The 26,255-nt window shown below is 41.6% G+C and overlaps 1 protein-coding gene across 10 annotated transcripts in view; it reads left to right on the top strand.

Moving 5' to 3' along the window:
• ATP7B (ATPase copper transporting beta) overlaps window positions 1-26,255 on the top strand; it is an 81,649-nt gene that overhangs the window by 16,027 nt on the left and 39,367 nt on the right. For 8 of the 10 annotated variants that reach the window (XR_013407653.1, XM_077973839.1, XM_077973838.1 and 5 more), the window contains one exon: window positions 23,560-24,793. Coding sequence is in view for 9 of the 10 variants with exons in the window: in XM_077973839.1 (XP_077829965.1) it covers window positions 23,560-24,793 (1,234 nt within the window). In the remaining variant the exon portion in view is untranslated. Of the gene's footprint in view, window positions 1-4,019; window positions 4,497-23,559; window positions 24,794-26,255 lie in introns of those variants that run through there. The other 2 variants (XM_015121115.3, XM_077973840.1) reach the window with 1 other exon arrangement.

Here is a 26,255-nt window from a genome sequence, read left to right as displayed (position 1 = left end):
TAGTGGTGCTGAATCAGAGTGCGGCCAGCCAGCCTGGATGTGCGTTCTGTCTCACTCTTGTTGAGCTGCTGGAGGACAGGTATGAAGCCAAGTGGAACTGAGAGCAAAGCAGTGTTGAAGTTTTGCAGGTAGGTGCCAGATGATGAGGGCAGCCAGTGAAGTCGAAGGTACGTGGAATGAACTGTGAAATGGAAACACTGGCTTTTACTTTTTGATAATCCCGTTATTTCTCTTTTTGGCATCCCGTCTCTTCATAATTTAGAACTATCGTAATCATTTTTCACTCAAGACTGTTCAGCCAAGTGCAGTTTATTTAAGAGCACTCCTTCAGTGAGCTTACTTAAGTATGTGTTTGTTTGTGCCTGTCTCCTGTTAATAAGCTGGTATGAAAGTCCTGCTGAACTAGTTGTTTCAGTCTTGGAGATCAGCAGCGGTATGGGGAGGAGAAGCCAAGCCGATGTTAAAGCCCACCATCCTTCCCTCCCCCGCTCCCAGCACCTAGTGATTGAGGAATTCAGAATTGAATACTGCCCTTTGCTACTGTTCTTCTCTCCTAACTTGCCAGTAAACTTCCAAGAGCAGTATGTGTCTTGTGCTCCTCTTCTGGTCCTCTGTTGTGGATACACTTAAATACTTGGCTCTCAGGCTGTAAATAATCTGCATTGGTTAACACTCCCCTCTGTTCTGAAGGCTGGGCTGCTGGAGCCCTGACTGTTGGTGGCTGTGCTGTTTGCAGTGCTCACGTTCTCTGCTTGGGAACCGAGCATGCAGCTTTAATGTCAGGCTCTGCCCTCCTATCCTGTCATAGGATCTGGGACTCCTCTCCCCATCTTGGGAGGGCTGGCCTGGGGATTTCATCTGGGAAGCCCTGCCCAATGTGAGCCTCTAGCTGGACTGAGCAGGTAATGTTTGTGAGTGCTGAAATATTTTAACCAGATGTCCCTCCTCCAAAGAGCCCTTTGTCCTGGAGGTTCATGGAAACATGAGCTGTCCATCTGCCTTTGGGCCCAGGCTTCTCAGGTTGCAACAAGATTGTTTAGGACACCAAAGAGATATTTATTTTTATACAGGAAAGATCCACAGACTGTGAAGGTGAGTAGGAGGTAAAGAAGATGAATTTTCTTCTGGAAAATGGCTCGTGAAATTTGTACATGTGGAAGACAGAATAATCTAGTGCAAGGAAACCCTTGAAGACCTGTTCTAGAAGGAATATATGAGGGACTGATAGAGTTTGCCCTTGCGTTGTGGTAAGGGGGGCAAAAAGTGCCATGAAATTCTAGGTAGAAAGCACATTCTGAGCAGTATATAATTCAGCTCATTTTAAAAATATGGTTAAATATACTTATTAAAATGTAAGTATGTAAATAACTGCTTAAATATACTTATTTAATGTCTGATATTGTTCATCACCATGTTAGGTGTGTGGGCAGCTAAGATATGAGATCCTCGTAGGATCTGACCATGTTTCCCAAAGTGAGCACATGCCCATAGGCATCAGTAACAAGTGTGGACTGAGCTGACTGCAGCCTCAGTGGACAGAGAAGACTTGTCCTCCAGCAGTGTTACAGGCTGACCCCCTGCTGGCACCCTGATGTTGACATTAGTGATGTTGGCATTCAGATAAGGGAGAGAGCCGCTGGCTGGATTCCACAGAGAGGCAGGACTTGAAGGATAAGAAGGATTAGATGGTGCCGGGAAGGGGAGGAGCAGGGAAGGCAGGGTCAGGTGTAAGGAAAGGGGAAGGTGCTAGAAAGAGGAGTTTGGACTTAATGCTGTAGCCTGGGAAGGTGGCCCATGCCTTGGCTGTTCCACAGGTCCCTTAGATTCTATGGGAGCAAAGGAGAAGCCACTGTGTTTACCCCAGACTTGCCTTCTTCCTACCCTCCCCTCTCATCTTGGTGTACTTATCACCATGTGCCCAATCTGCGAAACTAGAAATGGCATTGTCATCCTCAGGCCCACACTTTTTGTCACCTGCTGTGATCCAGCAGTCACTGAGTTGGGAGGCCTCCTCGTTTGTTTAATCGTATTCTACTATTAAATTTCCTGCCCCTTGTAATCCCCCCTCTCCTGAGTCTTCATTCTTGTTTCTGCCCAAACTGTTTCCAGATCACAAATATGATTCTGTGAGTTCTGTGCTCAGAAACTCCTGGTGATTCTACACCAGCCACAGGACGAAGTCTAGACTCTGCTCTTTCTAACCTGGCCCCAGCCCCTTTTTCTGGCTGTCTTCTGGATCTGAGCCACCATCTAGAAGCGATTTGAATGGTGAAGTATTTCAATTTCATGGAGCTAACAGGATAGACTATTTAAAAGCATGTGGCACATATGATCCCTATATATTTTCCTTATTAGCTATTCATAGGCACAGCACAGAAGAAGCATTTATATTTATAATGATCTCATGTCACCAAGGAAAAGTTAAAATATGTTCAATAACTTGCTTTAAAAGGCAGCAGAAAAATAGATGTTACCTTTGGGGAAGATTTTCACCTGGAATGACTAATTTTTTAAAAATCTAATGCTTAAAGAGATAAGCCTCAGTTACCTGGAAAACCTACTTCTGATGCCCCATAAATGAAATGTCAGGTGGTCAGCAGGCCATGTGGAGCTCCTGATAGATCCTATCAGGAAGGGAGAGACGTAGATAAGCAAGACCTGAAGAATCACTAGAAAGCAATCGCAGATGCACCTGACGTGTTTACATGGGCTCCCATAGAGGCAGCTGCACAGCCCCGCGGTGCTAGCCTCTGTCTGGCAGGGAGGCTAGGGTTGGGGCCCAAGGCCTTTAACATCAAATATACCTTTCCTTTGATGAAAATGGGTTTGAATTATATTTCTTGGAAATTGAGGTAAGTTCTTTGTTTTTTGGCTCAGCACTTAGAAGATAAGAAACAAACCCAGACACATTTTGGAGGAGTTGGTTGCTCAGCGTGTGCTTTAGAAGTGATAGCAACCCCCACGGAGTGCAGTAAGAAGCAGCAGGATAAAGCAGGCACGAAGGGGCTTTGGTGCATGGACCAGCCTTGGGGTTGCCTTTCCTCAAAGAGAACAGATCTCTCAGTCGGGAGTTCTTGGGGCAGGGATGACAGTGTTAATGGGGGAGGAAGCGTCATTGTGGGCAACCTATGAAGAGGCAGCCGTCAGTGACCTTGGGTGTGTGTTCTGAGTGCCCTCACTGGGTGCACACCTTAGTGACCCCTTGCTGGTACATTCTGCTGTGAAGAATACCACGGAGAGACAGAGAGACCGTTTTACCCTGATCTCAATTCCACACGCACTTGGTGGCAGGAGGTATGGCTGGGATTAGGGGCTGTGGTGGACCTGTTCCTGCCATGGGGGATGAGGTCCCTCCTTCTGATCTTTGAGTGGTGGGGTAGGGTGGAGTGGGGTAGAGTCGGGGGGAGGGTAGGACTGGAGGCAGTGCTGCCCGACAGAGGAGGCTGCTGCTGGAATTACCACAGTGTCGTGTGTCTCCTCCTATTAATCCCCATGTGGAACAGCGGGTAGCTTGAGAAGCCTGAATTGTGCCTTAGTTCCTGGCTGTAGTGCTGCTTAAACAGACGAGCCTTGTTAGCCAGTGAGTTTGTGCAGTCAGTTCTTACTGAAGTCAAGCCTTTGGTCCAAGGGAAAACAAAGCTACAGGAAACATGGAACTTTCTTGCACCTTCTTGAAAATGCAAGTCATGTTGCCTAGGAAATACTTCTCTCACCAAGTATTCTGCACCCTGCCAACATTGGAACTGTGGAAGAGGCAGCTGAAGCTATTCCAAGAAAGTGCTAGCAGTTTGGTAATAAAAGGAAGTGGCATATCTCTCCTGCGTCTAGACTGGGTTTCTAGAAGTGCACATGGCCAAAAGGCAGCTGTGCTGCACTCTGGCAGGTGATTACATGCTGTCCTCATGGACACCTTGGCCGGGTGTCCAGTCTGCGCTGGGTGAGGGTGTACACGGACCATGTGCAAAGATCTACAGTGCTGCACGCAGTGTGTTGAGCGAGAGGGTGCCAAGTGCTGGGACGGGTGTAGATAAACAAAAGCAAATAGGTGCAGTACTGTGCAGCCTGCCCAAGTTCTCAAAGCTTGCTGCCAGACTGAAGACTGCCGGCAGCCTCTCCTGGGCTGGGTCGGGAGTAGAAGGGTGTCTTCCCCTTGCTAATTAGGAGGGCACTTCTAAAGCGTTTCTCTCTAACACAACGAAATGGTCTGCTGAAGGTGAACTGCTTTAGTGAGGAGGGAAGGCGTGACCATGGACTCAGCGATGGAGAAAGCCAGGGGTGATGTGCCCCAGAGCCCCGAGCAGTCCTTCCTGGCAACTCTGAGTGACCCACATGTGACCCTGCTGTCTGTCCACAAGCAGTGGTCCTTTAGGAAGAGCCCTGGGGTTAGGCACTCAGCCAGGCCAGTGTCTACCATGGAGGAAGGCACTTCACTGTCAGAGGAAGGAGAATTTCCACAGAGAGTTTTGAATGGAACCTGGGAAATGAGTTCCAATCAGGTCAGTGCAATTGCAGATGGGCTAAAAAGCCTGGAAGGGCTTGGACCCAGTTTAAAGATGAAGGTTTCTCTCCATATCTCTTGTGTGGGGTATTGGGGGAGGTCTGGGGAGTGGAATGAGAGTGTGAATGTAGCACCTGGCTTGGAAGTTTGGGTTTTGTTGCTGTTTGTTTTCAGAATATTTTGTAAGCCTCTATGAAACAAAAGTTTTCCACAATGCAAGTCAAACAAAAATGAATCCTTCCTTCTTTTTACTAATGTGTTTTATAGTGTATACTTTATTTTGTTAATCTGTACATTTTAATTAAACATTTTGAAAATGTTGCAAAATGAAGTTCCTTTTCTTAAGCAAATTAAAGTTTTGTTACTCCAAAGGTTAGGTCATGTCCAAAAGTAAGGTACTATAACATTTTGTAAAAATGTGCCTTTTAGTAGCATTTCTGAGCAACTGGTGGTGTGTACAGGGTCTTTTTCATTGACCTAGTCAGACGAAAATAAAAAATGACTTTTGAAGGCATTTACTAGTTAGATACAAAGGAAGGTTTCATAAGTACTTGCTTCCTCTAAGACTTATTTTTATGTTGTTCATTGGTTAAAGTCCCAAAGACTAAAGGACATTTTGTGAAAATAACTTTTGAATGTACTGTGCAAGAGATTTACATATGTTGAAATCACAGGATACTTGGATATTGAAGACAGAAACTCCTTTTGAGTATTTAAAGATTCTGCATTTTGCTATCAGGTTTTTAACCAAGGATGTAACTATGCTCAGATGTATTTATTTTAAAATTTAAAAGTGGTTTTTGGTGCTCTGAATTTGTGGAAATTTCTAAGAGACTCTTTCAAAGTTTCTTTCCAGGCAAATTCAAAAATAGGAAATGTAGAATTGTTCAGTGGCTGCCAGTTTGGGTAGCTTCTCCACAGAGGTTCGAGTGGTTTTGCGGGGGGGAAGTAAGGTGATAGATACAATTTTAATTACTTTGTTTTCTAAAGTAGTTTTATAATTTTCATTTCATATCTCTTTAAACTGTACTAAGCCAGTAGCTAAACTAATGTGTTACATCACTTAGAATTTTAAAGAGTGACAGAGCATTTAATCTTTTAATCAGTCTTTTCATATGTTGCCAGGTTATACAATATATGGTGAACATTTATACTTTTACCAATGTTGTTTAAAATAATGAAATATTAAATATTTTGGGGTGCAAATGCTTGAGGCATTTTTTAAAAATGTCCAAACTGTTACTTTACCATTTCCAGCCTATATCTGAAGTTTTGAGATATGACATATGCTAGTGATTTTTAAGGTCAGCACCAATCTGTGACTAGCAGGGCAACCTGAAGCTGAGTAGGGGAGCCTCTTCAGAAAGGAGGGCTGGGGAAGAGGCCTTGGTGGAGGGGATCTGAGTGCAGACCCATTTCAGGTTGTGGGACCTGGGCAGGTGAGTCTTGGACACTCTTCTTTAGATTCTTCATTGCAAAGCGGATGATAAATCCTGCCTCATATGATTGTGAAAGCACTTTGTAGATTATCATACAAATGCAAAATAGTGTTACTTCTGCCAAAATTATGCTTTTTCAGAAGAATTTCCAACTCTGAGATATGTTTGATGTGTTGTCTGAATGTCAGGATAGGACTGTGATAACCCAGTAATCTATCTGATCACAGTTGCAACTCTGTTTTTCCTTTGTTTTTTTTTTTCTAAATTTTTTATTTTGGGACATGGTCTCTTGCTGATGCTGAGGCTGGAGTGCAGTGGCATGATCATGACTCATAGCACCCTTGACCTCCCAGGTTCAAGTGATCTCTCTGCCTTAGCCCCCTGAATAGCTGTCACTACAGGTGCAAGCCACCGTGTCCAATTTCTCTTTTTATTTATAAAGATGTGGTCTCCCTATGTTGCCCAGGCTGGTCTCAAACTCCTGGGCTCAAATGATCCTCCTGCCTGGCCCTCCCAAAGTACTAGGGTTATAGATGTGAGCCACCGGGCCTGGCAGCTCTATTTTTTCTAAAGCTCTGATTATAAAAGTAACATATACTCTCTATAAAAAACAAATTTATGATGGAACGAGGAGAATACAAAAAAGTATAAAGAAGAAAACCAAAGCAATCATTCTCCCAACAAATATGAATGTGTATGTGTATATGTGAGTATGTTTATGTGTACATAATGTATGTTTTTAAAATAAATATGGGATCAAATTTTACATACTATCTTATACTTTGCATTTCTTACTGAATATTTTGTAGACATTTCTATATGTCAATGTATATGTACATCTGTATTGTTATTATTATTATTGTTATTTTGAGACAGAGTCTTGCTCTGTCACCCAGGCTATAGAATGCAGTGGCATAATCTTGGCTCACTGCAACCTCCACCTCCTGGGTTCAAGTGATTCTCCTGCCTAAGCCTCCAGAGTAGCTGGGACTACAGGAACCTGCCACCATACCTAGCTAATTTTTCTATTTTTAGTAGAGATGAGGTTTCACCATGTTGCCCAGACTGGTCTCAAACTCCTGACCTCAAGTGATCCACTCACCGTGGCCTCCCAAAGTGCTGGGATTACTTGTGTGAACCACACTGCCTGGCCTATATTATTTTTTATTGCAGTTCCACTTTTAAATTTAGGATTAATTTTTAGAAAGAATTTAATTATCCTTAAATAGAAGAAATTTGCAGTAGCTGGTTTATGATTATAAAAACCAACCCAAAAGTGAATTTCAGTTGTGACTCAAAGTCTATTATAAATCAACTTTGGCACCTTGAGAACTAACATTTAGCACTTGGTATATGGTAGAAATCTTGCTCTTGTCACTTAATCATTTTAACAACTTTAGTAGGCATCATCAGTCCACCTTTAACAGATGAGAAATGAGAGCTTAGGTTTCCTGAAAGATTTAATCCCAGGTCGGTCTGATGACAAGTCCTTGCTTTTCCATTGGAACACTGAAGTATTATTTAATACACTGGGCGAAATAGAGTTTCGATAGTATTGGAAAACTGCTAATTCATAGTGAATGGAAAGTTAGCTTTTAGGTGGCACATTGTTCAGAAAGGACACAGGCAGCTGCTATGAATAAAACATTTAAAAATTGCTGTTTATGTCCAGCGGATTTGTTTGCTTGTATTTTGCATTTCTTATACAATGCAGAGTACATTCTGTACAATATAGAATGAAATCATGACTTTGGGAAACCTGTTTCTTGGATTCTTCTATGTTTCAGACAGGCAGAGAGGGGAAAAAGATCTTTTTTAAAAGGCATAACTGGTAAAAACTCAAAGTCTGGAGGGCGCATTTCCCCCAACTCCCCTCCCACGTTAGAAAGTTTCCATTTGCTGATGTGAGCAGGGCTAAGCCTGGTGAGGTTCCTAGGAATTAATTATGAAAAGGGGGAAATAGGGAGGAGGGCCTTCCCCACAAATCCCCTCCAGGAGAGCACGCTAACCAGAGTAGAAGGCAGGGGCTCAGTGCTTTGGCCCGGGTGTTCCTATCAAAGTTTCCACAGATAACCTTTCAGGCCCAGGATGGTGAGCTGGAGAGGAGTGGATGCCTGCCTCTGAGGCTCTCCCTTCTCTAGCCCCTCCTTACCTCTCTCCTCTATCTGCCTTGGCAGGTGGGAAATGGTTGGAGGTTACTAAAAACTTATTCCAGCTGTATACAGAATTCCCCTTTGTTTCCAGAAATAACTGCTTATGCCTTCTTACTCATGACTCTGTTGACTTCTTTGGCCAAGCTTGGCTGCTGTTTTTTTTTTTTTTCTGACAGGGTCTTATTGTGTCACCCAGGTTGGAGTGCAGTTGCCGCAGATCTTTGCTTTGCTGCACTGCGACCTCCACCTCCTGAGCTCAAGGGATCCTCCCATCAGTGATCCTCCCACCCTAGCCTCCTGAGTAGCTGGGACTGCAGGTGCACATTGGCTGCTGTTTTAATTTGTCATCGTATCCTGTATCTGACAGAGTTCAGTCCATGGTATCAAGCTATTGACTGAGTGAACAAATGAATGAACTAGAAGTAGATTTGTACTGCAGCAGGGGGGATTGATGTTAGACACGTTGAACTAATGGTGACTATAAGGTTGTTAGATAGTGGACTTAGCATTTTTAGAGACCAGAATACGGAATTTTGTTCTTAGGTAAGTGGTAGTTAGGTTCTTTTTTTTTTTCTTTAAATATGAGATGAGTCTCGCTCTGTCGCCAGGGTAGAGTGCAGTGGTGCGATCTTGGCTCACTGCAAGCTCTGCCTCCTGTGCTCAACTCAATCGATTCTTCTGCCTCAGGCTCCCGAGTAGCTGGGACTACAGGCGCATGTCACCTTGCCCAACTAATATTTGTATTTTTAGTAGAGATGAGGTTTCACCATGTTGTCCAGGACGGTCTCAATCTTTTGACCTCGTGATCCGCCTGCCTCAGCCTCCCAAAGTGCTGGGATTACAGGTGTGAGCCATGGTGCCTGGCCGGGTTCGGTTTTATTTTTGCCTAGTTGAAATCAGGATGACCTGGCGGGCACAGATATATCCTTTCTAAAATAAAGGAAAAACAATAAATGAAGTGGTGTGATCTAGTCATTTAAAGAAGTTACCTATCATTATGGAATGGTCAGCATCACTATTATTTTATTTGCTTTTGTAGAGAACATTTCAGGTGGATTCTTGAATTTAGTTATTCCTAAAAGTAGTATCTGCTGGATACAAGCATTAGTAGCAAAGTATAGAAGTGCAGTTCTTTTCCTCTCTTAGATAAAGAGGACCGTCTTAATACAGTTCTGCAACTTTTTTTTCTTTTTAACATCATGGAAGTCTTTCCACGTCAATACATGTAAATTCACCTATTTTTTAAAAATCATGACATAGATTTCTATTTGGTGGACTATATTTTATGCAGCCAGTTCTCTATAGAAGAATATTGAGTTGGTTTCCAGTTTTTCACTATTCGAATGTAGCAGCGAACATTAATATGTAATTGTATATCTATATGGTAAAATTCCCAGAAGTGGAATTCCTAGGACAAAAGCAGTAATACTTTTTGAAGAGCAATTAGGCAAAATTTACCTTTCTACAAACAGTGGTTAAAAACTGTTTTTCCTTATACTCTTGTTTACTGTATCATCAGGCTTTTAAAATTAATAAAATAACATTTATTTTATAAAAAAGATTTATTAGATACTTAATATTTCTTTTCTAAGGATTACTTGAAGTAGCATTTCGCATCATGCGTTTATAGAGTAATGCTAATTTATAAACATTAGGTTTGTATATGTCTTAAAGGAATAAATTTGTTTTATGTGTCATACCTATAATTCTAGGCAGAAACCAATACTCCTTGGAGTACAGAGTAAAAAAAAAATAATAATAAAACCTCTTTGTTGGGAGAGGCTTGAAATACGGAATGTTAGTAGAGAAGATTCTGAAGCAGGGAAGTGCTATTAATTGATAAAAGTTAGATGGAATAATTGTTACAATAGACATAATTTGAAAGCAGCACATTCTCTGAAACGGTTGATTATAAACCTGTGTAGCACGAGATTGTGAATGGGTTTTCTGAGATAATATTGTGAAGTGCTCCTTGGAGAAGTTACCCCGTCTTATAGTTTGTGAATTTCTAAATTTCATTTTGTTGTATATTGAAAATAACATATTTGTATGTACATATGTAGTGAGGTTTGTTAATTTTGTTTTTAATTTTACTCACTTTTTTTTTTAGGGAAGTATCAGATATGTTACATTTTGTTTCTCAGTAAGGGTTAATATTTTCCCTTGCTGTGCTTGAGAGAAGCAAATAGGCAATGAATAGTCATTTGCACAGAATTACCCCAAAAATTTACAGTCTGTCCTCAGAAGGGCAGAGATGGGGCTAATGCACACACAGCCCTGGCACATAGTAGGCCCTCCTATGTGTTTGAATGAATGCCTTCATTTTTAAAGTAGATACAATTTAAATAATTGACAGTGGAAAGTCTTTCTGGACCATTGTGAAACAGGGTTCAAGGACAGAGTGAAGGGCTTGGGGGAATATGTACACTAGTTTTAATGATTAGTTTGCCTTATCAGTAAAATGGAGAAAACTATGTAAAGTACTAGAACCATCCTGGGTCATGTTTGAAGATCAAATGAGGTGATGTTTGTCCTCATAGTCATTCGTTTTCAAACATGTATGATGTTCATCTTTTTTTTTTTTTTTTAATTATACTTTAAGTTCTGGGGTACATGTGCAGAATGTGCAGGTTTGTTACATAGGTATACACGTGTCATGGTGGTTTGCTGCACCCATCAAACCGTCATCTACATTAGGTGGTTCTCCTAATGGTATCCTTCCCCTAGCACCCTACCCGCGACAGGCCCCAGTGTGTGATGTTCCTCTCCCTGTGTCCATGTGTTCTCATTGTTTAGCTCCCACTTACGAGTGAGAACATGCAGTGTTTGGTTTTCTGTTCTTGTGTTAGTTTGCTGAGAATGATGGTTTCCACCTTGATCCATGTGCCTGCAAAGGATGTGAACTCATCCTTTTTTATGGCTGCATAGTATTCCATGGTGTATATGTGCCACATTTTCTTTATCCAGTCTGTCGTTAATGGGCATTTGAGTTGGTTCCAAGTCTTTGCTATTGTGAATAGTGCCACAGTAAACATATGTGTGCATGTGTCTTTATCATAGAATAATTTATAATCTTCTGGGTATATACCCAGTAATGGGATTGCTGGGTCAAATGGTATTTCTGGTTCTAGATCCTTGAGGAATCACCACACTATCTTCCACAATGGTTGAACTAATTTACACTCCCACCAACAGTGTAAAAGCGTTCCTATTTCTCCACATCCTCTTCAGCATCTGTTGTTTCCTGACTTTTTAATGATTGCCATCCTAAATGTCATGAGATGGTATCTCATTGTGGTTTTGATTTGCATGTCTATAATAACCAGTGACGATGAGCCTTTTTCATGTTTGCTGGCTGCATAAATGTCTTCTTTTGAGAAATGTCTGTTCATAATCTTCGCCCACTATTTGAGGGGGTTGTTTGTTTTTTTTCTTGTAAATTTGTTTAAGTTCTTTGTAGATTCTGGATGTTAGCCCTTTGTCAGATGGATAGATTGCAGAAATTTTCTTGCATTCTGTCAGTTGCCTGTTCACTCTGATGATAGTTTCTTTTGCTCTGCAGAAGCTCTTTAGTTTAATTAGATCCCATTTGTCAATTTTGGCTTTTGTTGCCCTTGCTTTTTGTGTTTTAGTCATGAAGTCGTTGCCCATGTCTATGTCCTGAATGGTACTTATGGTTTTAGGTCTTACGTTTAAGTTTTAATCCATCTTGAGTTAATTTTTGTGTAAGGTGTAAGGAAAGGGTCTAGTTTCAGTTTTCTGCATATGGCTAGCCAGTTTTCCCAAGACCATTTATTAAATAGGGAATCCTTTCCCCATTGCTTGTTTTTGTCAGATTTGTCAAAGATCAGATGGTCGTAGATGTGTGGTGTTATTTCTGAGGCCTCTGTTCTGTTCCATTGGTCTATGTGTCCGTTTTGGTACCAGTACCATGCTGTTTTGGTTACTGTAGCCATGTAGTATAGTTTGAAATTAGGTAGTGTGATGCCTCCAGCTTTGTTCTTTTTGCTGAGGATTGTCTTGGCTATACGGGCTCTTTTTTGGTTCCATATGAAATTTAAAGTAGTTTTTTCCACTTCTGTGAAGAAAGTCAGTGGTAGTTTGATGGGGATAGCATTGAATCTGTAAATTACTTTGGGCAGTATGGCCATTTTCACGATATTGAGTCTTCTTATCCATGAGCATGTAATGTTTTTCCATTTGTTTGTGTCCTCTCTTATTTCCTTGAGCAGTGGTTTGTAGTTCTCCTTGAAGAGGTCCTTCACATCCTTTGTAAGTTGTATTCCTAGGTATTTTATTCTCTTTGTAGCAATTGTGAATGGGAGTTCACTCATGATTTGGCTATCTATTATTGGTATATAGGAATGCTTGTGAGTTTTGCACATTGATTTTGTATCCTGAGACTTTGCTGAAGTTGCTTATCAGCTTAAGGAGATTTCTGGCTGAGATAATGGGGTTTTCTAAATATACGATCATGTCATATGCAAACAGAGACAATTTGACTTCCTCTCTTCCTATTTGAATACCCTTTATTTATTTATTTCTCTTGCCTGATTGCTCTGGCCAGAACTCCCAATACTGTGTTGAATAGGAGTGGTGAGAGAGGGCATCCTTGTCTTGTGTCAGTTTTCAAAGGGAATGCTTCCAGTTTTTGCCCATTCACTGTGATATTGGCTCTGGGTTTGTCATAAATAGCTGTTATTATTTTGAGATACATTCCATCAGTATCTAGTTTATTGAGAGTTTTTATCGTGAAGGGGTGTTGAATTTTGGCGAAGGCCTTCTCTGCATCTATTGAGATAATCATGTGGTTTTTGTCATTGGTTCTGTTTATGTGATGGATTACGTTTATTGATTTGTGTATGTTGAACCAGCCTTGCATCCCGGGGATGAAGCTGACTTGATCATGGTGGATAAGCTTTTTGATGTGCTGCTGGATTCGGTTTGCCAGTATTTTATTGAGGTTTTTTGCATTAATGTTCCATCAGGGATATTGGCCTGAAATTTTCTTTTTTTGTTCTGTCTCTGCCAGGTTTTGGTGTCAGGATGATGCTGACATCATAAAATGAGTTAGGGAAGAGTCCCTCTTTTTCTATTGTTTGGAATAGTTTTAGAAGGAATGGTGTGAGCTCCTCTGTACCTCTGGTAGAATTCGGCTGTGTATCCACCTGATCGTGGACTTTTTTTGGTTGGTAGGCTATTAATTACTCCCTCAATTTCAGAACTTGTTATTTGTCTATTCAGGGATTTGACTTCTTCCTGGTTTAGACTTTGGAGGGTGTATGTGTCCAGGAATTTGTCAATTTCTTCTAGATTTTCTAGTTCATTTGCATAGAGGTGTTTATAGTATTCTCTGATGGTAGTTTGTACTTCTGTGGGATCGGTGGTGATATCTCCTTTATCATTTTTTATTGCATCTATTTGATTCTTCTCTCTTTTTTCTTTATTAGTCTGGCTAGCAGTCTATCTATTTTGTTGATCTTTTCAAAAAACCAGCTCCTGGATTCATTGATTTTTTTTGAAGGGTTTTTCGTGTGTCTGTCTCCTTCAGTTCTGTTCTGATCTTAGTTATTTCTTGCCTTCTGCTAGCTTTTGAATTTGTTTGCTCTTGCTTCTTTAGTTCTTTTAATTGTGATGTTAGGGTGTTGATTTTAGAGCTTTCCTGCTTTCTTTTGTGGGCATTTAGTCCTAGAAATTTCCCTTTAAACACTGCTTTAACTGTGTCCCAGAGGTTCTGGCATGCTGTATCTTTGTTCTCATTGGCTTCAAAGAACTTATTTATTCTGCCTTAATTTCGTTATTTACCCAGTAGTCATTCAGGAGCAGGTTGTTCAGTTTCCATGTAGTTTTGCAGTTTTGAGTTTCTTAATCCTGAGTTCTAATTTGATTGCACTGTGATCTGAGAGACTCTTTGTTATGATTTCTGTTCTTTTGCATTTGCTGAGGAGTGTTTCACTTCCAGTTATGTGGTCAATTTTAGAGTAAGTGCGATGTGGTGCTTAGAAGAATGAATATTCTGTTGATTTGGGGTGGAGAGTCTATTAAGTCCGTTTGGTCCAGAGCTGAGTTCAAGCCCTGAATATCCTCTTTAATTTTCTGCCTCATTGATCTGTATAGCATTGACAGTGGGGTGTTAAAGTCTCCCACTGTTATTGTGTGGGAGTCTAAGTCTTTTTGTAGGTCTCTAAGAACTTGCTTTATGAATCTGGGTGCTCCTGTATTGGGTGCATATATATTTAGGATAGTTAGCTCTTGTTGTTACATCGATCCCTTTACCATTATGTAATGTCCTTCTTTGTCTCTTTTGATCTTTTTGATCTCTTTTATCTGAGACTAGGATTGCCACCCCTGCTTTTTTTTGTTTTCCATTTGCTTGGTAAATCTTTACTCTTTATCCAATTCGCCAGTCTGTGTCTTTTAATTGGGGCATTTAGCCTGTTTACGTTGAAGGTTAGTACTGTTATGTGTGAGTTTGAGCCTGTCATTATGATGCTAGCTGGTTATTTTGCCGGTTAGTTGATGCAGTTTCTTCATAGTGTCTATGGTCTTTACAATTTGGTATGTTTTTGCAGTGGCTGATACCAGTTGTTCCTTTCCATGTTTAGTGCTTCCTTCAGGAACTCTTGTAAGGCAGGCCTAGTGGTGACAAAATCTCTTAGCATTTGCTTGTCTGTAAATGATTTTATTTCTCCTTCACTTATGAAGCTTAATTTGGCTGGATATGATATTCTGGGTTGAAAATTCTTTTCTTTAAGAATGTTGAGTATTGGCCCCTATTCTCTTCTGGCTTGTAGGGTTTCTACAGAGAGATCTGCTGTTAAGTCTGATGAGCTTCTCTTTGTGGGTAACCCGACCTTTCTCTCTGGCTGCCCTTAACATTTTTTCCTTCATTTCAACCTTGGTGAATCTGACAACTATATGTCTTGGGGTTGCTCTTCTTGAGGAGTATCTTTGTGGCGTTCTCTGTATTTCCTGAATTTGAATGTTGGCCTGCCTTGCTAGGTTGAGGAAGTTCTCCTGGCTAATATCCTGAAGAGTGTTTTCCAACTTGGTTCCATTATCCCCGTCACTTTTAGGCACACCAATCAAATGTAGGTTTAGTCTTTTCACATAGTCCCATATTTCTTGGAGGCTTTGTTTGTTCCTTTTCATTCTTTTTTCTCTAATCTTGTCTTCATGCTTTATTTCATTAAGTTGATCTTCAGTCTCTGATATTCTTTCTTCTGCTTGATCAGTTCAGCTGTTGATACTCGGGTATGCTTCACGAAGTTCTTGTGCTGTGTTTTTCAGCTCCATCAGGTCATTTATGTTCTTCTCTAAACTGATTATTCTCGTTAGCAATTCCTCTAACCTTTTTTCAAGGTTCTTAGCTTCCTTGCATTGGGTTAGAACATGCTCCTTTAGCTTGGCAGAATTTTTTATTACCCACCTTCTGAAGCCTACTTCTGCCAATTTGTCAAACTCATTCTCTGTCCAGTTTTGTTCCCTTACTGGCGAGGAAGTTGTGATCCTTTGGAGGAGAAGAGGCATTCTGGTTTTTGGAATTTTCAGGCTTTTTGTGCTGGTTTCTCCGCATCTTCATGGATTTATCTACCTTCGCTTTTTGATGTTGGTGACCTTCGGATGAGGTTTCTGAGTGGACGTCCTTTTTGTTGATATCGATACTATTCCTTTCTGTTTGTTAGTTTTCCTTCTAACAGTCAGGCACTCTGCTGCGGGTCTGCTAGAGTTTGCTGGAGGTCCACTCCAGACCCTGTTTGCCTGCGTATCACCAGGAGAGGCTGCAAAACAGCAAAGATTGCTGCCTGTTCCTTCCTGGAAGCATCGTCCCAGAGGGGCACCTGCCAGATGCCAGCCGGAGCTCTCTTGTATGAGGTATCTTTTGGCCCCTGCTAGGAGGTGTCTCCTAGTCAGGAGACACAGGGGTCAGGGACCCACTTGAGAAGGCACCCTTAGCAGAGCTCGAGCACTGTGCTGGGAGATCCACTGCTCTCTTCAGAACTGGCATGCGGGGACCTTTAAGACTGCTGAAGGCCGGGCGCGGTGGCTCAAGCCTGTAATCCCAGCACTTTGGGAGGCCGAGACGGGCGGATCACGAGGTCAGGAGATCGAGACCATCCTGGCTAACCTGGTGAAACCCCATCTCTACTAAAAAATACAAAAAACTAGCTGGGCGAGGCAGCGGGCACCTGTAGTCCCAGCTACTCGGGAGGCTGAGGCAGGAGAGTGGCGTGAACCCGAGAGGCAGAGCTTGCAGTGAGCTGAGATCCGGCCACTGCACTCCAGCCTGGGCGACAGAGCGAGACTCCGTCTCAAAAAAAAAAAAAAAAAAGACTGCTGAAGCTGCACCCACAGCTGCTCTTTCCCCTGGGTGCTCTGTCCCAGGGAGAGGGTGGTTTTATCTATAAGCCCCTGACTGGGGGCTGCTGCGTTTTTTTCAGAGATGCCTGAAAAATCACATTTATTTTCTGCTTATGAAAGTAATACTTTTTTTAAAATTTAAGTTTGAAAAATTAGGAAATATGTACAGATATTTTTAAAAATCAGTATTTCATAACTCACCCAAAGGTAACCTGAATTTTCTCTGCTAATATTTAAGTATATCCCCTGTATACTTATGTTCATAGAGGTTAATATGGGACATTGATTCTTCCTCAGTGGGGGTTTTAGAGACCAACCCCCACTGGCCTGGATGCCTGGGGTGGTTTCGGTGAGATCCTTTCTTGAGTCAGGCATTATTTTTGACCTGTGCCCTCCCCTGTGAATTTGTGGCATCCAGAGAATTCTTAGATAAGGCCGAGCAAGGCAGTACTCATTCCAGATATTCAGGATGTACGTGGTCCAGAGCTGTTGTCTCCTCTGACTTGTGTCCAGCCTTCTCCTGTAAGTGTGGTTGCCTTATTAGGGATATCAAGGAAAGTGGAGCAAGTGTGGATATTCTGCTGTAGTTTTTCTGAGGTGACAGGTACTGGTGGGTGAAGCCAGGGCTCAGGCAGCTCAGCTCTCTTGCATGTTAGTCTGGCTTGCTGCTTGCAGGTATGGCTGTTTATTTTCATTTCACTTTTCTGCATTGTAGTCTCTTCCTATAATTAACATGGCTAAAAAGAAAAGGTTACTCTAAAAGTTGTTTTTAAAAAATATAGAGCCTCCCGGATTTCTGAGCAGCATTTGAATCCCAGCTGTTACTTACGTTGATTTGTGCTCTTGGATAAGCTTCTGAGTCAGTTTCAACAGTGAAATGGTGATAATACCTCCTTCTAGAATTGTCCTAAGCATGAGGGATATAAAATGCCATCCTCATAAAATAACACTCAGAATCATTAATTATTTGTTATTATTCGATCTGTGTGCATATGAAAGAATCCAGACTTTTTTGTATTTTGAATCCCATGAAAGTTCAGATGTATTAAGTTGTATCGGGGGAGGTGATGTATTGGAAAAGTTGCATGCACGTATAACATGTTTGCCTCATAAGTTGTTATGGGTGTTACACATCTTTCAAAGTGAAACAATTCTTGCGGATAGGTGGCAGGGGATTGAGTGATATCCTATTTAAGGTTGATGGGAATCCAAGAGTGATCAGGAGACCTCCGAAGTGGCTAGTGGTCCTTCACTTGTGCATGGGTTAGTATTTTTTGATTTGTGATCACAGCCACTTTCTAATAAGGCATGTTGTTTCTCCTTTTTCACTATCAGATTGGCTTTGAAACCGTTTCTTCATCAAAACATGTCACCCAGTTTCTGATTTCTTCATATCAGAATGGCTTCTCCAGAGATTTTGTTTTCCTTTCTGGCTTCGTCTTGGTGAATCAATAGTTATTTTTTTAACCTATATTTTATTTTACAAGCCCTGGCACTCTCAGCAAATTCCATGTGACTTGGGTACCTAGAGAGAGAATTGAAATTCACTTTTGGACTCCCTTCTGTGGCCTCCTGTGCTTCCAGTCCTTTCTCATCCTGATGTCTACCGTCGTTTATCAAAAATTCAAAAGCTAGAAAAAGTCATTCTGAAGCCTGGTGTTGGGTCTGCAGAAAATGTCCCGAATGTCTGTCTGCAAGGAGTGCAGAATCTAGTGGGATTTAGATAAACCAGGCTTTCACAAGGCTTTCTGGGATACCCATGTAGAACCCTGGCCTGCTGTCCGTTTCTATGACTCTTTGATAAACCCTTAAATCTAAACCTTTGTTTGTTTTTTAAAACTCATCAGGAGAGTTTTTTCCCCCAAAGATGATCTTAATTGAAGAACTGAGTTAAAAGCATACATATGCCCTGTGTCTACACTTAAAACTATCCAAACACTGATGTTGTTTAATGAGGTTGTTCCTAGACCAACAGATACTCTAGTGTTTTGTAGAGATATGTTGTTTGCAAGGCTTTGTCTTCTGTAACTGCTTGGCCTTAAAAACCTGCCTGTCTAGAAAGGGGGGCCTCTGAGTAGTGTTTGATAATAAGAAATTGCTTTCAGTACTTCTCCAAACCATTTTGGCAGAAACGTAGAATCAACAGTCTAGAAATTAAGAGCCACTGTTGTGGTTTGGGGTTTGTTAAGTTGTGTGGTTGGAACGAGGACCAAAAATGTAAATTGGGTAGTATATCATGAGGGATTTGTTTTTCCTACAAACTAGGTGGTTGAGGGTTATGTCTTATTATGAGGAAGAGGTTTTGCTTAATAAGGTAGTATATGAAAATGAATGTCTTTGACTATCTTCTTAGTTTTTCTTTTATCCTTGGTTCCTTTTTAATTAAACAAGTATTTAATTAACACCAACTACAATCAAGTCACTGTTCTGAGTGTTCTTTGTGCTCATGTTATTTTAATTTTAAATTAATATTTAGGTTTTGGTAATGTGTGTATTGTACAGTAAGATATACAGTGAAAGTAATTCTTCTCTGTATCCCAGCCACCTGGTCCCCTTCAGCTGCCTAATCTTCCTCAAATTCTTTACTAGCTTCTGCATTGTCCCAGATATAATCCATGCCTATACAAGCATCCATTTGTATGATATTCTCTTGTTTCACACAGGTAGCACCGTGATAGAATTGTAGTGAACTACACGCCCTTTTATTCAAGCTCCGTGTAATTCCTGCCCATATTGACTGTGCTTGGCTGTGTGACTGGTTTTGGCCAATGGGAGTTAACAAGTGTTATGCAAACAGAGGCTTGATAAGACCTAGCACTTTGAAATGTGTTCTAGAGGAGTGCTTGCTATTGTGACACCCCCTGTCAGTACCCAGAAGCCCCCAGCTGTGAGGTCCCCACCTAGTCATAAAGAGAAGCCACATGGAAGAGAACTGGGTCCCTGCCAACAACCTTAGCTGGGCCCCTAGACAGCAGCAAGCATCCACTTGGCAGCCATGTCATGAATGAACCATCTTCTTGGAAGTGGAACTGCCAACCCCATTCAGGCCACCTACAGTGGTGCTATGTGGAGAAGACACAAGCTTTCCCTGCCAAGCCCTGTACGAATTGAAAAATTGTGAGCTGTTGCTAGTAAGCTACTAAATTTGGTTTGTCATGTAGCAACAGATAACAAACACATACTATATATATGGTATTTTCTGTGCCTTGCTTTTGTTGCTGAGCAGTGTATTAGATATCAGCTTATTTCAGTACATACAGAGCCACATCATTCATTTTAAGAGCTGAATAATATTCCATTTATGGCTGAACAATAATTAACTAGCCTCTTATTGACAGATGTTGATGTTTCTAATCTTTCGCAGCATTTACTATCTCCATGGCATGCTTCCTTTTGCCCATGAACAAATATATTTATTGGGTAAATTCTTAGAAGTAGAGTTGCTGAGTAAAAGAGTACGTAAATTTGTAATTTTAATAGGTATTGCAAATTGCCCTCCAGAGAGGTTACACTCCCGCTAGCAATGTAGGAGGACTGTGCACTGCAGCAAATGGTGAGCACTGTGCCACAGTGTGGTTGGAATGTTACATTTCTCTTTAATGTTTTCTCATGTATTTTAAAAACCACATGCATTTCCTTTTTGATGAACTGTCTTCTTTTTTGTTTGGATTGTTGGCCTTTTGCTTTTTTGGAGGAATTCTGTGTGTATTAAAGAAATTGGCTCTTAATGTATGCTATATGAAGCAAATCTTTTGTCCCCCAGTTATTTATCTTTTGACTTCATTTGAGTAATTTTTTGTCCTTATTGTATTTAGTTATGTCAAATTTTTTATAGCTTTTGGATTTTCTTGGTTTTATTCTGGTTTGTTTGTCATATTTAGGCTTTTCTCAATTTGAGATTATTGTAGATATTCTCCTATGTTTTCTTCTAGTGTTTTTGTTATTTCTTTTTTACATCTTAATCTTTGATCTGCCTGAAATGTCTTTTGACATATAGGTTTCCAGATAGGTGTCTGAGGTGGCTAGTCAGTTGTCTGTTAATATTGTTACACCATGTCATCCTTATTATACAGTCATGTGCCTCATAATGATGTTTTAGTCAATGATGGACTGCACATATGACCCTGGTCCCGTGATATTACAATGAAACTGAAAAATTCCTATTGCCTAGTGATCTCACAGCTGTTATAATGTCATAGTAATGCATTACTCATGTATTTTTGGTGGGCTGGTGTAAATCAATCTACTGTACTGCCAGTCATATAAAAATAGAGCACGTATAATTCTGTACAGTACATAGTACTTGATAATGATAATAAATGTGTTACTGGTTTATGTATTTACTATACTCTTCATTGTTATTTTAGAGTGTACTCCTTCTACTTATAAAAAGAAAAAGTTAACTGTATAATAGCCTTAGGCAGGTCCTAGGAGGTATCCAGAAGAAGGTGTTGTTATTATAGGAGATGACAGCCCCATGCCTGTTATCGCCCCGAAGACCTTCCAGTGGGAGAAGATGTAGAGATGGAAGACAGTTATATTGATGATCCCGACCATGTGTAGGCCGAGGCTAATGTATGTGTTTGTGTCTTAGTTTTTAACAAAAAGGCTTAGTTTAAAAATAAAAAATTTTAACACTTATAGGATAAGTATATAAAGAAAGAAAATTTTATACAGCTGTCCAGTGTGTTTGTGCTTTAAGCTAAGTGTTATTACAAAAGAGTCGAAAGTAAAAAAAAAAAAAAATTAAACGTTTATGAAGTAAAGTTACAGCAAGCTGAGGTTAATTAATAAATTATTATTATTTTTTCAGAGACAGGGTCTTGTTTTGTCTCCCAGGCTAGAGTATAGTGGTGCAATCATAGCTCACTGTAACCTTGAACTCCTGGGCTCAAGCAGTCCTCCTGCCTCGGCCTCCCAAAGCATTGAGATTACGATGAGCCACTGTGTCTGGCTATGTTAATTTATTGCTGAAGAAAGAAAAATATTTTATTTTATTTTTTGAGACGGAGTCTCGCTCTGTCGCCGGGGCTGGAGCGCAGTGGCCGGATCTCAGCTCACTGCAAGCTCCGCCTCCCGGGTTTACGCCATTCTCCTGCCTCAGCCTCCTGTGTAGCTGGGACTACAGGCGCCCGCCACCTCGCCCGGCTAGTTTTTTGTATTTTTTTAGTAGAGACGGGGTTTCACTGTGTTCGCCAGGATGGTCTCGATCTCCTGACCTCGTGATCCGCCCGTCTCGGCCTCCCAAAGTGCTGGGATTACAGGCTTGAGCCACCGCGCCCGGCCAGAAAAATATTTTTTATAAATTTAGTGAGCCTAAGTATACAGTGTTTATAAAATCGACAGTAGTGCAGTGTCCTAAATCTTCACATCTACTCACCACTCATTCACTGACTCACTCAGAGCAACTTCCAGTCCTGCAACCTCCATTCATGATAAGTGCCCCATACAGGTGCACCATTTTTAAAATCTTTTATATTGTGTTTTTACTGTACCTTTTCTATGTTCAGCTATGTTTAGATACACAAGTACTTACCATTGTGTTACGATTGCATGCAGTATTCAGTACAGTAACATGCTGTATAGATGTGTGGCCTAGGAGCAACAGGCTATCCCATACAGCTCAGGTGTGTGTAGCAGGCTACATCATCTAGGTGCGTGTAAGTGACTCCATGATGGTCACACAAGGATGAAGTCACAAGGATGACTCATTTCTCAGAGTGTATCACCATCCTTAAACAACATTGTTAAACATTCACGTATTTACTGAATTCAACAATATCTTTTAAACTGCTGTCCCTCAAATTACTTAATTATTCCTCTTTTCTCTTAGGAAATGCTACAGTGAATATTCACAATTCCATGTAATTATTAATCCCAAACCTTTGTGGATATAGAAATCAACATTTATATAGTCTGCATTTTAGAAGTTAAACATTTGTGTTGTTAAGCTGCTCAAAAGCCAGTTGGCAAGGTCTGCATTTTATGCACAGGAAAAAGGAGATCATTCCACGTAAAGGAGATTCACCTGAAGACAAGCAGGATTGTGTACAAATAGGGAGAAATCTGCTTTTTTGTGATGTGTCATATATAAAGGTCTGTTTCCAAATTTCTGAAGCACATAGAAGTTCTGGTGTAAAAAGTATATCTAGTTAAGACAGCTGTAGGCTGGGAGCCTGTGAAAGGAAGATTTTGCTTGTTAATAGAATGACTGAGACTACATCATCCCGTGTAGAAACCAGGAAATAACACTTGTACTGTGTTGTGTTAAGAAAACAGGTTCTTTAATTAAGTGATGCACCTGAAATTTCAGGTAATGGCTACAGCTCTCCTGAACACCCAGGAGGACGGTGACACTGAGTCACAGGCAGAACTATGAAGTTCCTCGTGAAACTCAACTTCCTGTTCTTCCAGCCTTTCCCCTCCTTCCCCTCCGCTCAGCCACAGGTGCTCATTAAACCTCGCCCAGGGAGCATACCTCTAAAGCTTTTTCACAGGCTTGTGGCCCACCTTTGGATTCCGACCGTGGGGGCCTGGAAAGTCTGCATTTGGAGCGTGTACCTGAAGGGTGTTAAGCACATTTAACCTCTGCTATGATAATCAGACAGACACCCCTAGAAAGAGATATAGAAGTAAGGTGTTGCCTCTTCTGGGGTTTGTATTTCCTCAGGACCCCCAAAGTTTGAGTTTAAGGGACTAAGTTCTATGGAGAGGTATCAGCCAGAGGTGGGGACCTCTTTGGGGATACCTGTGCCTTCCCACTGTGAGCCGCTGTGCCCTCTGCCTCTGCTGCAGGCCGGCCGTGCTGCGTTCCATGTGTAAAACCGTGTCGTGCTTTCCTTCTTTCCATCAGAATCCTCCACGTCTGTTGTGTGAGAATGACATTTCACTAAGGAGGACACACAGTTAGCTTCTGTCAGAGAAGAATGTCAGAGCTCTTCATTTTATAGATGATGCCTTTAGCTTGCTTTCTGTGTATTTTATGTTCTTCTGCCCTTGGGATGTTTTGACACCAGTGGCATTGTTTTCCATTTTCTCAGTGCCGGAGAAGCTGGGATGTTGTAGAAAATATTTAAAGGATAAAAAATGTTATTTCTTTTCGTTTTAGATCTTATCTAAGCTTTCTTTGCCTACCCGTGCCTGGGAACCAGCAATGAAGAAGAGTTTTGCTTTTGACAATGTTGGCTACGAAGGTGGTCTGGATGGCCTGGGCCCTTCTTCTCAGGTGGACACCAGCACAATCAGGATCTTGGGCATGACTTGCCAGTCATGTGTGAAGTCCATTGAGGACAGAATTTCCAGTTTGAAAGGCATCGTGAGCATGAAGGTTTCCCTGGAACAAGGCAGTGCCACTGTGAAATATGTGCCATCAGTTGTGAGCCTGCAACAGGTTTGCCATCAAATTGGGGACATGGGCTTCGAGGCCAGCATTGCAGAAGGAAAGGCAGCCTCCTGGCCCTCAAGGTCCTTGCCTGCCCAGGAGGCTGTGGTCAAGCTCCGGGTGGAGGGCATGACCTGCCAGTCCTGTGTCGGCTCCATTGAAGGCAAGGTCCGGAAACTGCAAGGAGTAGTGAGAGTCAAAGTCTCACTCAGCAACCAAGAGGCTGTCATCACTTATCAGCCTTATCTCATTCAGCCTGAAGACCTCAGGGACCATGTAAATGACATGGGATTTGAAGCTGCCATCAAGAACAAAGTGGCTCCCTTAAGCCTGGGACCAATTGATATTGAGCGGTTAGAAAGCACTAACCCAAAGAGACCTTTATCTTCTGCTAACCAGAATTTTAATAATTCTGAGACCTTGGGACACCAAGGAAGGAATGTGGTCACCCTCCAACTGAGAATAGATGGAATGCACTGTAAGTCTTGTGTCTTGAATATTGAAGAAAATATTGGCCAACTCCTAGGGGTTCAAAGTATTCAAGTGTCCTTGGAGAACAAAACTGCCCAAGTACAGTATGACCCTTCTCGTACCAGCCCAGTGGCTCTGCAGACAGCTATCGAGGCACTTCCACCTGGGAACTTTAAAGTTTCTCTTCCTGATGGAGCCGAAGGGAGTGGGACAGATCACAGGTCTTCCAGTTCTCATTCCCCTGGCTCCTCCCCAAGAAACCAGGTGCAGAGCACATGCAGTACCACTCTGATTGCCATTGCCGGCATGACCTGTGCATCCTGTGTCCATACCATTGAAGGCATGATCTCCCAACTGGAAGGGGTGCAGCAAATATCGGTGTCTTTGGCCGAAGGGATTGGAACAGTTCTTTATAATCCCTCTGTAATTAGCCCAGAAGAACTCAGAGCTGCTATAGAAGACATGGGATTTGAGGCTTCAGTCGTTTCTGGTACGTAGTTGATGTGTGTTTGAGGTATATCCTGAGCTTGTCTCCTTTTCTCTTTGTGTCTAATAGCTCCTGGATGGTGGCGTAGGTGAGCCCTGCTCCCCGCCTCGCATGTCAGCAGTTGAACAAAATCCTGCAAACTTTCCTTGCATGTTAAATTTGTTAAGATAGAGGAAATACAATCTCCAAGCATCTAGATTTTGCTTTTCATATAGTTGGGATTTTGTATTAGTCTGTTTTGTGTTGCTTATAACAGAATGGCTGAATTTGGGTAATTTATAAAGATACTGAATTTATTTCTTATAGTTACTGAGAAGTCTAAGATTGAGGGCCACATCTGGTGAGAGCCTGCTGCCAGTGGGGACTCTGGTGTCACAGGGTATCACATGGCAGGGCTGCTGAGCATGCTCACATGGTTGCTCAGGTGGCTCTTCTTCTTTTTAGAAAGCCTCGATGCCATTCTTCTGATAACCCATTAATCCATGAGTGGATTAGTCCATTCATGAGGGTAGAACCCTCATGATCCGGTCACCTCTTAAAGCCCTCACCTTTTAACACTGCCACGTTGAGGATTATGTTTCCAGTATATGAAATTTGGGGGACACATTCAAACTATGGCTGACTGGAATGCTAAACTCCTTGGATTTGGGCTTCTTTCCTAGAGAGAATTCTGATTCTATATCCTGAAATAGAACACTATGGGACCATCCAGGCCCTTTTCTTACCAAGAGAACTATTATCACCTTCCCAAAATATTTTATTGCTAGACAACAGAACCTTAGTGTCATAACCTAGAGGCTATGCTGTTAAAAATGAGAGTTAAGGAAAGGATTTATCAATGATGTTTCTCTCCCCATTTGATGAATATAAGAGAAGAAGTAAAGGTGAGGGAGGCATCAGGCTTTTTTATTTTTTAATTAAAAATTAAAAAAAATTGTTTTAGAGACACGGTCTTGCCCTGTTGTCCAGGATGGAGGATAGTGACATGATCATAGGTCACCACAGCCTTGAACCGCTGGGCTCAGGCCATCCTCGCACCTCAGCCTCCTGAGTAGCTGGGACTACAGGTGTGCACCACCACACCTGGTTCATTTTTTTATTTTTATGTTTTTGTAGAGACGCGGTATTGCTATGTTCCCCAGGCTGGTCTTGAACTCCTAGCCTCTAGCAGTCCTCCTGCCTCAGCCTCCCAAAGTGCTGGGATTCCAGGCATGAGCCACTATGCTCAGCCACCATCATGGGTTTTAATCAGAGGAAGCACGAAGTCAGATTATATTTTAGAAGACCAGTGTGGTGTCACGGTACAGTGTCCGTTGAGGCAGTGAGACCACATAGGAGGACAGGTGAGAAAGAGGTGGGTTTGAAAGACATTCAGGAGGGCAGCTCCACCAGGCTTGGCGTCACCAAGAGGGGTGTGTAATGGGGAGGGCCATGGAGGAAAGGGGTAACTGGGATGAGCCCCTAG

The sequence above is a fragment of the Macaca mulatta genome, chromosome 17 (assembly GCF_049350105.2).
Source record: "Macaca mulatta isolate MMU2019108-1 chromosome 17, T2T-MMU8v2.0, whole genome shotgun sequence".
Classification (NCBI taxonomy): domain Eukaryota; kingdom Metazoa; phylum Chordata; class Mammalia; order Primates; family Cercopithecidae; genus Macaca; species Macaca mulatta.
Note: the sequence above shows the minus strand (reverse complement) of the source record. Positions and strands in the feature narration are given on the sequence as shown.